We start from the raw sequence: 15717 nt of genomic DNA on the forward strand, positions 1-15717 counted from the left end.
GGAAGTGCAAATGTTATGAGCCTGTGTGTGTGGGTGCATGCATGTGCATCTGTTTGTGTGAAAGATTTATTGTGAGACATCGCGGATGTGGTGCTATATGATGTCTGGCATGACATGAGAAGACATGCTTGGAAAGACATAGCTTGTCAGCCCGCTGATGGTGCAACATACACTAGCGGCTCTGTTTCATACGCTGTTTCAGGGTAAATTCCACATTAGGAAATTATATTTATTTTACATTACGCATCCTGATTAGCAGTGCGACATGGGTCGCTCATGACTTGTGGCAAAGAGCCAGTTTTTTTTAGCACTGACAGACAGCATGCAGCCCAACGCTCCCCCTGCAAGATGACATCTGTGAGCTTCAACAGCATTGCCAACATCACAGCACACAGCAGATTGTAAATGTTATCAGTGCTGTCAGGTTGAGTCTATATTTGTCTCTGATATAGGCTCAACAAACAGTATTATGACGAAAAACAACAGTGGGCATTTGTGTTGACCAGAGATCTGACAAATCCTGGTCAGCTAGTGAGCTACCAACTGGTCAGAACTATTGTGACTATAGTCCCCTTCACTGTTCCTGCACCAAACAGCTCGGCTTTGCCATTTTCCTTGAGGGACATCACCCCCTGGTGTTTGGTATGCAGGTGTCTAATCTATGGTGATCCCTTTGTTCCTCATGTTTGGCAACGGTAGAAGCCCCTCGCTGGTCTGGGAAGCAGAGATGGCATTCCAGCAGCTCTCCATAATCCTCTGTCGGAAGTCCACTAGACGAGTGGCTGGTGTTGATAAAACATGCTCCCAGTGGAATTTTACAGTTTGGGGATGTTAGATGCTTTGTTGTGTGTGTGTTGTGGCAAAAAAACACAGAGGCTGCACTTTTTGCTGTCCAAAGCAAGAAGCACACGTGTAGAGATTGGTTTCATGGATTTGAGTCTAAGCGGTCGTTTGTGAAAACATAAGCAGAATATTGTATCTGCTAAACAGTAACACTAAAACATGTTTAACCATCCTAAAACGTATATGACTTTTAGACATGTTATATATTGTTAATATCCATGGATCGGCTTTCTAACCTATCACAGTTGACAACTCACTGTTGAATGGTTGATTACACATGTACTCTCAATTTAATAACCCACTCCTGTACGTAGCTCACAGTTCATTTAGATGCATTGTGGTTTTTCAGCATTGATTTCTTGTTTTCACTGTTAGCAGCATCAAGTTGCACTTCAGTTAAAATATTGCTTTTGCCATTAGATGTATGTATCGATTTGGTCTATATTGACATAACGCTGCGCATTACTGAAGAGTATGGGAGGACTTAAAGTTCAAGTTAAATGTGTGTTTGTGTAAAATATTAAGTATGTAATTTATGTTTTTGCACATAATCCTAACACTAACTGTAACCCTTACAGAAACTTAATCCAGTTTGGGGACCACTGCTTCAGAATTACCCTCTTCGTGCTTTTCATCAACTAAATGTTCAACAGTAACTTGTAACACTTGAATTGTTTTGACTGATGCAGCCATCGAGTTATCCTCTGAAACATGGCCATCTGAAGTATTTTGGGAGATGATGGAAGTCCGGTGTTAAAAATGTATATTCTCTAAAATGTATTTTTCTTCTATAGGTGCTTATCCGTGTCATTGACACCAACAACCACCGGCCACAGTTCTCTCAGGAGGTGTATGAGGTTAATGTCCCTGAAGACAAACCAGCAGGGACTGAGGTGCTGCAGATCAGCGCCGTGGACAGAGACGAGAAGAACAAACTGACCTTTACTCTCCTGAGCAGCACCGATCCCTTCAGCCTGAGGAAGTTCAGACTAGACCCAGGAACTGGCACGCTGTACACAGCTGAGCGACTGGATCATGAGACCATGCATCGTCACATCCTCACTGTCATGGTATGAATCAATGAACACTGACAATTTAGCAATAGCTTGATAAATTATAAAATGTTCCTACATATGGTTTAATGGAGTTTATTTTGGAAATGTTTGCTTCATTGGAAAAATTAAACACCCGTGAAATTAAGATACGTTTGTGTTTTTCTATGCTTTTCAAAATATGAATAATTTGCTTTTTTATTATGTTACTATTGAAGTATGAATTATCGCTTGAAGGCTCTGACACTGTTTCTTCCTTTTCTTCCCCCCTCCTCTGTCTGTCTGTCTCTTTTTAAATTTCACTTCTCTAGGTCCGAGACCAGGACATCCCAGTAAAGAGGAACCTTGTGCGTGTTATTGTCAATGTGGATGACACTAATGACAATGCACCCTGGTTTATAGGCACACCTTACTCTGGCCGTGTGTTTGAATCTGCAGCTGTAGGCTCGGCTGTGCTCCAGGTCACAGCTCTTGACAAAGACAAGGGATATAACGCAGACATTGTCTACAGCATTGAATCAGGTAAATGCACACAAAAGTTGCTGTGCCATTCTGTTGAGCCACAGTTTCCCTAGTTTCTTTTCTCATAGCAGAAAGCTTTCATTGTAAATGAATGCAAATGAAATCAGCTCGTAAAAAATGCATGAGTCATCTTGAGTCCGGCTGCCCACTGGATCTTGATTATGAATGGAATACTTTACAAAGAGTAGGAGAATATTGGAGACTTTGTCTAGAGGATCTCCAAATACGTGAGAGATGGGTAGATCCCCCCTCAGAATTTCCCACGATGATTTTCTCCTACAATATGCTGTTTTATGACAACAAGAAACGTGGCTATTAGCTTTTTGTTTGAATACATGCATATTTGACATAGCTAAAATTACTTAGTGTAATTGAATTGTTGCTTGCTTTGTTTTGAGTGAAACTGATGGTTTAGACGACTGGCTTGAAAAGGACTTAGCATTTCTGACATTGCAAATGCTTGTCAACCACATCTTCCTGGTACAACACTTTTTTTACCATATATGTTTTGCATTAATTACCAGGCACATGGATCAGAATTGGAAATCTGTAGTACAGCCACATTAATATATTCTTCTTTTGTTGTCTATTTCTTGCAGGAAATGTTGCAAACTCATTTGCCATCAACCCTGTTCTTGGGACAATTACAGTAGCCAAAGAGCTTGATCGCAGCAGCAAGACCCTGTTTGAACTGACCGTTAAAGCATCTGATAATGGAATACCTCCACTGTCAACTACAGCCAATGTACACATTATGGTAACAGTTTCTGACAATGCAGCCCCCAGATTCACCGAAAAAGAGTTCTCTGCAGAAGTCAGTGAATCAGTCCATCCAGGAAGTTTTGTGAGCTTGGTCACAGCCAACAGCCAGTCATCTGTTTTCTATCAAATAAAAGGTGGCAACATCAACCACGCATTTGATATAAACCCTAACGCGGGAGTGGTTGTGACCCAGAAAGCTTTAGACTATGAGACCGCCTCTCAATACAAGCTCATCATACAGGGCACCAACATGGCGGGACTTGCCAGCAACGCAACTCTACTGATTCATCTCAAGGATGAAAATGACAATACTCCAATCTTTCTCCAGAGGGAATTCAAAGGAGTAATCAGCGAGTCTGCCCCAGTCAACAGTGTTGTTCTGACCCGTGAAAACACTCCTTTTGTCATTCGTGCCTCAGATGCTGATTGCGACCAGAATGCCATGCTCATCTACCAAATTGTCGAACCTTATGCACATAACTATTTCGCCATTGACTCAAGCACGGGAGCAATCAGAATCACAGCAGCTTTGGATTATGAACAGAGGAGTGTTTTCCGCTTCACAGTCCAGGTCCATGATCTAGGAATGCCACGGCTATTTGCAGAGACGCCAGCCAACGTGACCGTTGAAGTAATTGATGTTAATGACTGTCCACCAGTTTTTAGCCAAGAACTCTATGAGACAACCATCGTAGTGCCAACTTACAAAGGGGTGGAAGTCATTAAAGTCAATGCTACAGACTCAGACTCTAGGCCTAACTCCAAACTTATCTTCTCCATCTCTGAGGGAAATATTGGTGATAAATTTAAAATTGATCCAATCGCAGGCATAATTTCTATTCAGAATATCACACAGCTCAGGAGCAGATATGAATTAAAGGTCAGGGTTTCCGATGGTAGATTTGCTACTGTTGCTGCAGTGAAGATAAATGTAAAGGAAAACAAGGAGAGTAAGCTGAAGTTCACCAGGGAGTCCTACAAAGCCCACATCCAAGAAAACCTTTCTGAGAAAAAAACACTAGCTGTCATTGCTGCTGTTGGGAACCAGGTGAACGAGCCCTTGTTTTACAAAATTCTGAACCCTGACAGCAGATTTGAAATCAGCCACACATCTGGAGTAATCTCAACCACTGGGATTCCATTTGATCGCGAGGCACAGGACACATTCGATATAGTTGTTGAGGTCACCAGAGAGGACAAATCTGAAGATGGGGCTCACGTTCTTGTAACTGTGACAGTTGAAGATGTAAATGACAACAAACCTATGTTTGTGAACCTTCCCTATCATGCCCTGGTCCAGATGGACACGGAGGAAGGCCAGGTCATCCGACAAGTCACAGCAGTGGACAAAGACATGGGCCCGAATGCAGAAATCCATTATCACCTGAAGGAACACCAGGAGCACTTTCAAATTAGCCCCTCTGGTGAAATCGCCCTGAAAAAGAAATTTGAAAAGGATTCGCTTAACACAGACTTTGTCGTCGTTGTTATGGCAAAGGATAATGGAGAGGTAGCACTCACAGCAGAAGTAGAAGTGCCAATAACAGTGGTGAACAAAGCAATGCCTGTGTTTGAGAAGCCCTTTTACAGCATTGAAATCCCTGAAAACATTCCCTTACACACACCTGTGCTTCATGTACAGGCCAATGATTCTGAAGGCCCTCGTATTGTGTACACCATCTCTGAAGGAGATCCTTTCAAACAGTTCTCAATTGATTTCAACACAGGTGTTATTCATGTGATTCAGCCTCTGGACTTTGAGACACACCCTGCCTATAAATTAAATGTAAGAGCCACAGATTCTCTGACTGGAGCACACTCTGAAGTGTTTGTTGATATCATACTGGAAGATGTAAATGACAACGCCCCTGTGTTCCTGTCGAAGGCGTACTATGCCAATATTTCAGAGGCCTCTGTCATTGGTACATCAATTTTGCAAGTTGATGCCAAAGACCCTGATACTGGTAATAACCAAGAAGTATTCTTTCAGTTGGTTGAGGAAAAAGGGAAGAGTTCAGATTATTTCACTGTTGACCGTCACACAGGAATAATCTCTACAGCCCAAGTTCTTGATCATGAGAAGATCCAGCAGCACAAGCTGAGAGTCCGCGTTGTGGACGGAGGAGTTCCAGCCCTATCGAGTGATGTCATTGTGACGATAGACGTTACCGACCTGAATGACAATGCTCCAATATTTACAGAGCACACTTACAGAACTACTATTAGCGAGTTAGCCCCGCGTGGACACTTCATCACCCAAGTCCAGGCATCTGATGCTGATAGCTCAGACTCTGATACGTTGGAGTTCTCCATTATATCCGGCAATGAGGATCAGAACTTTTCCATCGACAAACACACAGGCGCCATTGCCATTTCCAACCACCGTCGGCCACATATGCAGCCTCTTTACAAACTCAGTGTATCAGTATCAGACGGTGTATTCAGAAGCTCAGCCCTTGTCATGGTAACAGTTACTGGCGCCAACTTCCACAACCCCACCTTCTCTCAGGTGGACTATGTGGTAGAGCTTGTTGAAAACTCACCTATTGGTACCTTGGTAGCAGAAGCAAAGGCGACAGATGATGACGAAGGCACTTATGGGCAAATAACATACCAGATTGTCAATGACTTTGCAAAAGACAAATTTTCTGTCAATGAAAATGGAGAGATTTTCACTCTTGAGAGCCTTGATCGCGAAATTACAGTTGAAAAGGTTATTCCTATTTCTCTTATAGCTAAAGACGGCGGTGGAAAAGTAGGCTTTTCTATAGTGAATGTCATTCTCACAGATGTCAATGACAATGCCCCACAATTCAGGGCAGCTGAGTACAAAGCCACTATTGCATCAGATGTCCCAAGGGGAACCTCTGTGGTTAAAATTGCTGCTTCAGACATGGATGAGGGAAGCAATGCTGACATTGAGTATTCAATTGAAGCAGATGTTGAAAATGTGGAGGAGAACTTTGAAATCCACCCAACCTCTGGAGTCATTACAACCAAAGAGAGTCTCATTGGACTTGAAAATGAGTTCTATGCATTTTTTGTGAGGGCGAAGGATACTGGGAATCCACCCAAACATTCTGTTGTACAGGTATACATCAGGATTGTTGCACCAGAGACACCAATTCCCAAATTTGCTGAACCACATTACCGCTACACAATTGCTGAAGACCTTCCCATTGGCACAGAGATCGATGTAATTCAGACTGAGAGTGAGCAACCAGTCGTTTACAGCCTTGTGAAGGGCAACACTCCCGAGAGCAATGAAGATGAGGTTTTTGTTGTAGACAGAGACAGTGGGGCCTTAAAGCTTCAGAAAAGCCTTGACCATGAGACGACCAAATGGTACCAACTCACTTTGCTTTCCCAAACTAAACATGAGAACTATGACATAGTGACATCTGTAAATGTTAACATCCAAGTGAAGGACCTTAATGACAACAAACCTGTCTTTGAGTCACACCCTTACGAGGCTGTCGTTGTGGAAAACCTTCCAAGTGGGGCTCAAGTGATCCAAGTCAAAGCCACCGACCAAGACTCTGGAACCAACGGCCATGTCATTTACAGCCTCGACCCCAAGCAGAACTCGCAGGAGATCTCCGAGCTGTTTGCTATTAATAGTGAAACGGGATGGGTGACCACCTTAAAAGAGCTAGACCGCGAAAAGATGAACAAATACACAATCGCCGTCCTAGCCACAGACCAAGGCGAAAAAGTCCAACACGTTAATGGCACCAGAGTGGAGGTGACTGTCGCTGACGTGAACGACAACCCGCCCCGCTTCACTGCAGAGATCTACAAAGGCACAGTCAGTGAAGATGACCCTCCTCCCAGCGGAGTCATCGCTATACTCAGCACTACAGATGATGATTCTGAGGACATCAATAAACAAGTGAACTACTTTATCACAGGTGGGCATTTATTATTATTATTATTATTATTGTTATTATTATTAGAAATATTATAAGTAAGCCCAGACAGTTTACACCCTACTCCTTTGTGTAACAGTTTTTCATAAACAGAGTTAAGGGGGGATTATCCGTTTATGCCACTTAATATGATGATAATATCTCATCTTTGAAACATTACGCAGTCCTATTAGGAGTTAGGAGTCTTGAGTTATCCCCTAATCTGCCAAAGCTCAAGGCAAATATTAAGGTCATCATAATACAGAAATATATAATTATCTCAATAATGCTTTGAAATGTACTGGGAGGGAATACTTCCTCTGGTGCTAATTAGCAAGTATAATTAACTAGTCTGGGAATATTATCAAAAGGAATCAGAATGCAGCATTAATTCATTTACATTTCCTGTTGTTTCTTGGTTTGCAGGATTGCTTGCGAACCAAACATATTTGATTTAGAAATAAGGGTTTGCTTTGTGAAGATAATTTCAGTAATTATTGAAAGATATTTAGTGGAATGCAGTTTAAAATGCTGGATAGACCCATATCCTTGTGTTTTTTTAATGACTGCTGCTGCTTTGCTGCCTCTGAATTGTTGATCATTCGGAAGTGCTATATTTCTTTTTAACACCAAACAGGAGGGGACCCACTTGGCCAATTTGCCATTGAACACATTCAGAATGAATGGAAGGTCTCTGTCAGGAAGCCCTTGGATCGTGAAGAGAAGGACAATTATCTCCTTAACATTACTGCCAGTGATGGCATCTTTACTGCCAAAGCCGTTGTAGAGGTCAAGGTGCTGGATGCCAATGACAACAGCCCTGTATGCCTAAAGGTAAATTCCATTTTTTTTCCGACTGTGTTGTCATTTCAGCACTTAATTTGTGTTTGTTGTGCCCTTTTCTTGCTGGTATTCACTATTATTCCTTCCCCTCTTTCATCTTTTCATTTTCCTCTTATTCATCCGTCCTCCAGTCCCTGTACAGCGAGAGCGTCCCAGAGGACTCCCCTGCCGGCAGGCTCGTCTTACAGGTCTCTGCAACAGATGACGACATCCGCTCAAACGCCCAAATCTCTTATGAGCTCCAGGGAGTTGGATCTGAATTGTTCGTCATTGACTCTGATACAGGTGTGTATCTGCGTGTTAACAAGAATGGATGCAAATGTTTATGTGTATGAAGAAGAGCACGGCAGCGGTCTTACATTCTAGTCTTAAAATTTGAGAATTGTGATCCCTCTGCAAAATATTTTTTTTGAGGATACACTAAGGTGTGTGTGTGTGTGTGTGTGTGTGTGTGTGTGTGTGTGTGTGTGTGTGTGTGTGTGTGTGTGTGTGTGTGCACCATTATTAGCAATAGAAGAGGCAAGCATGTTTTCTTGTGCCCAGTTGTTATTTACTTTTTAAAACAGCCAAGAACATTTCCCTGTGGGGCAGATGAAAGACCCACAGTGACACTAAAATCCAGCGTTGCACACTTAAATTGAATTTATGAGCGCTATACTTCTCTTGCCTGCAAATAATTTCTTCTAGGAGACCCTCTAAATCAGAGATTCCATCTGGCTGCTAGGATAAAAAAAAAGAAAGAAAAAAGAAGAAAAAAAATACCAGTTAATCACCACCAACCTGTTTTTAAAAGAAAATGCAAAATTAAAGCAGGAAAGTACGAAATAGATAGCCAGTAGATTTAAGGAGCTATACAATATTTCTGCTGCTGCATACAATCCGAAAATAATGTAAAAAAACGTCAAAATGTCATGTTTGATATGCTGAGAGACTAACACTAAGGCAACAATATCATCCAGCTGTCTTTTGGCAACTCCTACTACTGAGTTTCTAGCAGCAGTGCTACTGTTATGGAGAGGGGATGGTTTTTTTCTTCAGTGCAGACAAGTAGGATTATTGCAGATGAGGACCGCCAAGAGACTGCAGTTTTCCAAGAGAGGTTGTGGTAATGCTGGCTGTCTCACATCCCAGGGTACTTCCAAGCTGCTCTCAGCTGCCAATTCTGATGGTTTCCTTCATCCCTCCAGTCTCTTTGCCATTTTCTTCCATCTTCTCGCGCTTCAATTACTTATTTATTCCCCTCTTCTCTCCCCTGAAAGCCATCATTTGTTTGGATGTTTTTTTACTTGGTTAGTAGACAGCAGATAAAGGGGTTACAGTGCTTTAGATTATACGTGGTTTGTCTTATATACAGTCTTATATACATTAACTCAATCGTCAGATTCATTGCTTACACAAATTTTGTGAAAGTTGTTGTTTTTTTTTACTGTATATTCTTTAAATAGCAAATTGTATCTTTCTACTCCCCAAAGAGTTTATGTCTTTATTTGTGTGTATTTTGCTCAAAAATCTTCCGTCCCACCTTCAGGGGAGTTGAAGACTTCACAGCCCTTAGACCGAGAGGAGCAGGACAAGCACACATTCAAAGTGCGGGCGGTGGACGGAGGAGGACGGTACTGCGAGGCTGACGTCCACATCACTGTTGAAGACGTCAACGACAACCCGCCTCAGTTCTCGTCCGATCCCTACACCATTACTGTCTTCGAGAACACAGAGACGGGCACTTATGTGGCAAAACTACTGGCAAACGATATTGATACTGGTGAGTTTATTCTCAGGCACAATATCGGTCCATTACCTGAAAAATCAAATGTACAACAAGGAAAGAGAATCCATTACCTACTATAACGTTCGCTAAGCCCTGCCTTCTTATGTACTGTCGCTATGCCTGTCGAGCTGTCTGTTCTCTCACAGCATTGTGGAGCTTACAACGATAACGGGGGCAGATTTGATTTCAGACAGTGGAAAATATAAGCAGGCTTCAAATTTCTAGCCAGCGGCCATCCATTTATGCTGGTTAATGTTTGACAGGCCTACTATGCCTAGTTACAGTTGCTGAGCCATGATTGGACAACTTTTAATATTAAAGCTATTTTAGATTATCCTTTGAAAGCTCTTGCTCTTCACAAATGCCGCTACATCATGCTTAAATGCCAACAAAGACATTACTTAATGTCACAATGAAAATAAAAAGCACATGTGATTCAAAAATATTATAAACAGCATGCATATGCATCTTGGCTAAATGCTGACCCACAATGCACGGGTTATTATACTATAATAGTAACTGCATTACTCTAAATGGCAAGAGGGAGGGATAACAAATGTGGAATTTCATGAATGATCAAACCCTCAAATTAAAAGCTCCATTAAGCTATAATGGAATTCCTCTCTCTTCAAGCTGAATTCTCAAAAGGGCTGATTGTAATTTTCCATTCGCCTGGTGCCAATTCACAGGGCCACATATTCATCTCCAGCGTCTTCACCTTTCAGCAAGCATTGCCAACCACTGAGAGACTCACAAGTAGGGTTGGGCATTGTTTAGATTTTAATGATTCTGATTCCAATTCCGATTCTTCTTTTCGATTCCGGTTCTTTGAGGGGTGGAGTTGAAACGGGTCATTTGCCTATTTTCACAAGTAAGAGTCAATGGTTTGCAGTTTTACTGCTTTTTCAATGTAAAATAAAGCCACACTAGAGCGCTGCTTACTGTGCTCCAAGGCTGCAACACAACAAGCGCCTGGCCGCTTCGGAAACCAAAACTTGCACATATTAAATTGGGAAGCGATGATCGGATTTGAAACCAAATCCTCTAAACGATTCCAAACGATTCCAATAAAGAAACGATTCCGAGTAGGAATCGGTTATCGATGCCCAACCCTACTCACAAGTGGCTAAGACTGAGAACTTAAGTCGTGCAGTTAAACAGTCATTTAGGCTCCTTTAGACTTTATCCAAGAAACTATTGGACCTGCTGTTCCAGATTACACCGCTACACTACACATTTAGTTTAGTGGAGCACAAACCATTCTGGCCTGTTTACTGTCAGAGAATTGACACCTTCTCTTTCTATTTCTTTTTTCTGTCCCGTGTTTTGGGTGGACTGACAGCTTGACAGTATGAAAGGGATGCTAGAATTGGATCCCTCAGAGAGAAACTTAAAATGGTGAATGGAAAGCGCTGGTATTAAGATGTTTCTTCCCTGAGGCTTTGCTGGCACACAATTTGCTTCATTTTGAATATCAAGGATAAGGGTAGTTGAAGGAGGGGTGGAGAAAAAAAGGTGCTTCCTGCAGTTTAGCCAGGGGCAATAATTATTTAGAGTTACACTTTGTGAAGCAGAGGGGGATTTGATTAGTATTTCTCTCACATGTGTGGGTATCCACACATGTGAGAGTTCTTTTTTTGTGTGTCTATCTAGTATTTTTTGCTTCAGGTGCCAGCTTAAAGCACAACTGGCAGATCCCAAGCAACACGTAGAGTGTATAAGAAGAATTAGATGTTGTAGCTTTGACCCAGTTCACTCAGGCTTCAGTCAACTGTCTTAGCAGGCAACCAGCAAATTGTGAAACATAATGTAACCCTCTTCCGAAGAGAAAAGAGTTGCTTCAACCTCCATCGATATTTGTCTCTGCATATCTCTGTGAGGACTCGTTCTTGGCCCCGGCTGCTGTGTGCCACTGCATCAATGATTTGGCTGCCCATTTGGCTGGAAGATGTTTGATACTTGCCCACATTGCTGCTCCTCAGTTCAGCCTGCTGTTACAATCTCGGAAAAGGCAGCACTTATCAGTGCGGGATGGTTTTGAACCAGACAGACACACAGATCCAGACTGGTGGCCTTGATCCGTGATAAACTAAAGTTATGCGAGTACACATTCCTACTTTATCCTTTATCACTCTGCCTGGACTCGAGTGTCCCTCCTGTGGAGGAATTTAATCATTTTCTGCTTTGTCCACTGTGGTGCTGCACCAGATTCATATATGTTCCTGACAATCTTGCCTTCAATACTGTAGAAAAAGATGCCTTAAAGTGCCAGCCAAATGATGTCGGCGTTGCTTCAAAGATCAGTGTGCAGTTAGCATGTTTGTTTTTAGCAATATCGTAGAGATTTACATGAATAAAGGTGCTGAACATTGTCTTTAATATAGTGCTGCAACTAAGATTTTTTTTATTAATCCGCTGATTATTTTCTTGATTAATAACTTATTTGATTAATAAAAAGTAGTGCTTTCAAATGTCTTTTTTTAATTAAATCACAAAAGATATTCAGTTTATTTACTATCATATATGGCAAATAAGTTGCAGAATAATGTTCTATTAATCAACTCATTCCAGCTCTCCCTTAATATTAAACAGTCCAGTCATGGGACTGAGATGGGCATACACTCATAAACATACTTGTATGCGGCAATATGGCCAATCGAGATTCAGCACAGATCACTTAACCACCAATAAGCAGTTGTCTCAAGGACGATCAGACCAGATAAAAGTGATGGGAAACCATATAAGCAGGGCTCCCCATGGTAGTCTCCAGCATGATAATGACATCCACGTAGGACGGGGGCACTTACCTGATAAATGGGAATATAATAGCGTATTCCAAATGGGGGCCACCTGCAGAAAGGCATTATGATTATTATTGTGATCCGTCTCTGTCTCGTTGCTGGGAGCGTCTTGCTAGTGGGAGGACATGAGTTATGAGGATGGCATGGAATAGACGTTTACAGCTCCTGTTTTTCAGAGGCTGTGTGAAAGATGGATGTGTCGGACTGAGAATAGAGGGCGACGATTTTAATCATTCAAGAATCAATACATCAATATAAGAATCAATATGCTTGTTACACCCTGTACTTAACAGTGTATTTCTGTTGATGTGGCTATTTATCTTATTGGTGAAGATAACATTTTACTTAGCAGTTTAATCACTGCGATGTGGGTACAGGGACAGGGTGTAAACTGAGAGGTATCACATGTTAACGAACAGGTACGATTGTCAAAAATACATAAATTTTTTCTGTCATCCCAGGTCTTAACAGCGACATCCTCTACTCATTGGGCGATTCTGCTGATGGATTTTTCTCAATTGACGAGCACACCGGTGTTATTAGCCTGGAACGCCCCCTAGACCGCGAGGTGCAGTCGACATATGAGCTGAAAGCCCGCGCCAGTGACCAGGGCTCCCCGCGGCTCTCCTCGCTTTGCCAGGTGGTGATCTCCGTCCTGGACATCAACGACAATCCCCCGGTGTTTGAGCACCGCGAATACACGGCTACGCTGTCTGAGGATGTGGCGGTGGGCACACAGGTGCTCAGAGTGCAGGCTGCCAGCCGGGACATGGAGGCTAACGGAGAGATCTCTTACAGCATCATCAGTGGGAATGAGCATGGCATGTTCAGCGTGGACCCCCGCACTGGTATGTGGTAGCATGAAATAGATGATTTTTTCCTTTTTTATATTCTTCTAAGTCAGCTTTTAATGTGCTCTTAGCTTTTTCCCTATTGACTGTGTAACAAAAACTTTAGTATTACTGCAGGGTTTTTCCTGACTCAGAAAGAGCCTTTGGGGGGTGACTACGCAAGACGGCAAGCATGATGGATTTCCGTACAGTAAAGGCAATGACAATGAATTATTTGACAGAAATCAATGCATGTGCCTGTCATTTTTGACAATTTGATAAACAAAACTGTCTATTTTGCTTAAGTAAATGAAACCCCAGTTAACAAAACTGCTTAAAAAATTATATTTATACTTAAATACTACTGGTAAAATCATCGGGAGAGTCCCACACAGCCTGACTCTGGGCAGTAAAACTGAGATTAGCGCTCCTATTCAAGTTTATGTTCTGCTTGTTCAACGGTTGTTTGGTAAACTGCAATTAAGAATTTGAAATCATTTTGGCACTGGTGATTTTCCTTTGGTGCTGGCTAAAACCTCTTTGGGGGGGGTGCCAAAACTTCCTCTATGCAGGAAAAACCCAAACAAATATTGAATTAAAAGAAAAAAACTTTGATAAGTTTACCAAATTAAATTAGATTGTTTGTGTCACCACTGGGGGTTAAAGGTACATTGTGTGTCTTTAACCACTGGTAGCACTGTGGAGCAGTGTTTTTTACAAGAGGGTTCCTGTTTTCTTTATATGGTGTACACGCACACAAGGAAGCACATTCCTGCTCAGGTTCCACACTATTGCACTGATCAACAGTTGGTGTCGGCAGCGTGCAAAGAAGCATAGCAATGGGCAAACAAAGGTAATGAAGAAGAAGACTGCTAGCAAGCAAACATGAATGTAAACAATGCGCAACTAAGCTATGAACAAAAATCTGCTTTTTGCAAGATTTTTGTTCATCAGGTTTGTTGCGCTTCAAGGATACACATACAAGGTATTTTGTTTACAAGAAAGTCCACAGGGCACAGGGAGTTAAACATGAAGAGCTTCATCGCCCATGCCGTCTAATTGTTGTTGAGTCTACACAGTCTGCATTCCTGTCTTAACGTTATCATGGCATCATGTTAAATTGCCATGGGGACAAACAACCCAAAAAAATTGCAGTATCATTTAGCAATCCCAAACATCTTATCTTGCATGTAAATATTTACAAAACATTTGCAAATTGAACTGCAAACAGTGCTCAACCATAACTGAATTTCACTTGAATTTCCGGTTGAACTGTGATTGGCTAGCTTCACTGCTGCAACGCGACACCAAAGAAAGAAAAACAAAAAACTAGGATACCTTTCTGTTGTCTCGATGCAAGTTAGAGCAGCTGAGCCAAGCAGAGCGTTTGAATTTCAAATGAGAGTCAATTGCGGATGCCGAATTTGACTACTGGTTTGCGGTGCATTACAGCTGGAAATGTTTGCATGTCGAGTTCAAAATGAGTTTTTTAGGATAATCCCCTTGAGATGTATCATCTCGTTTTCGAGGGGGTTCCCCTACAAACCAGTTGACAAAAGTTATGGCAGCAGCAAAAGAAGGAATGACTTCCAGTAGGTTATCCCAAAAAAGGTATTTGGCACACTGTGGAATCATAGGGATTTTTTTAATATTTAAATAACATATTGGTATTGAAGTGTGAATTCTTGTGACATGACAGCAGCTCTCCCTACTTCCCTACCGCTCTGACTTTCTGCTGTCTCTTTGTCCTCAGGTGACATCTTTGTGATTGAGGGGTTGGACTACGAGGTCTCCCATGAATACTACATCACCTTAGAGGCTACAGATGGTGGCTCGCCACCGCTCAGCGACATGGCCACTGTGAACATCAACCTGACTGATGTCAACGACAACAGACCTGTCTTCAGCCAGGACATCTACACAGCTGTCATCAGCGAGGACACGGAGCTGGGGAAGACTGTGATGGCGGTAAGAACATACATGCTGTGCTATCTTCAGGGACATGTTTGAATACAATAGTTGCTTGTTGTGGGGCAGTAACCCGTAATTACTGTAAAGCTGCATGCTGGGTGAAAGACATTTTCCTTCTCTCTCTCTTTACTTCTTCCTCTATTTAGATCTGTCAGTTTGTTCACCCTCTCATTGTGTATTTCTCCCTCATAGCCTTTTTTCCTCTCTGCCCATTACTCACTGCATACACTATCTCATATCAGCACCTGTGGCAAATCACCATCTGGCGGAACAGCTAAATTAGGACCGATGCTCTTCATGCTCACTGCACCCCTGTTCTCATGAATTATCTGACACACTTGCTCAAACAGTTTAATTGAAAGGCATTTGACTCATTAAGCCCCTATCCTAGATAAGGCTTTCTCTACCTTTTGCATG

The 15717-nt window shown here is 42.1% G+C and overlaps 1 protein-coding gene across 2 annotated transcripts in view; it reads left to right on the top strand.

The window, feature by feature from the left end:
- Positions 1-15717, top strand: part of fat1a (FAT atypical cadherin 1a) — an 84508-nt gene that overhangs the window by 50508 nt on the left and 18283 nt on the right. For both annotated transcript variants that reach the window (XM_078263349.1, XM_078263342.1), the window contains exons 8-15: positions 1638-1913; positions 2207-2417; positions 3017-7090; positions 7725-7921; positions 8062-8215; positions 9459-9692; positions 12961-13347; positions 15083-15297. In XM_078263349.1, the coding sequence (XP_078119475.1) occupies positions 1638-1913; positions 2207-2417; positions 3017-7090; positions 7725-7921; positions 8062-8215; positions 9459-9692; positions 12961-13347; positions 15083-15297 (5748 nt within the window). The remainder of the gene's footprint in view (positions 1-1637; positions 1914-2206; positions 2418-3016; positions 7091-7724; positions 7922-8061; positions 8216-9458; positions 9693-12960; positions 13348-15082; positions 15298-15717) is intronic.

This window comes from Sander vitreus, chromosome 2, assembly GCF_031162955.1.
Source record: "Sander vitreus isolate 19-12246 chromosome 2, sanVit1, whole genome shotgun sequence".
Classification (NCBI taxonomy): Eukaryota; Metazoa; Chordata; class Actinopteri; order Perciformes; family Percidae; genus Sander; species Sander vitreus.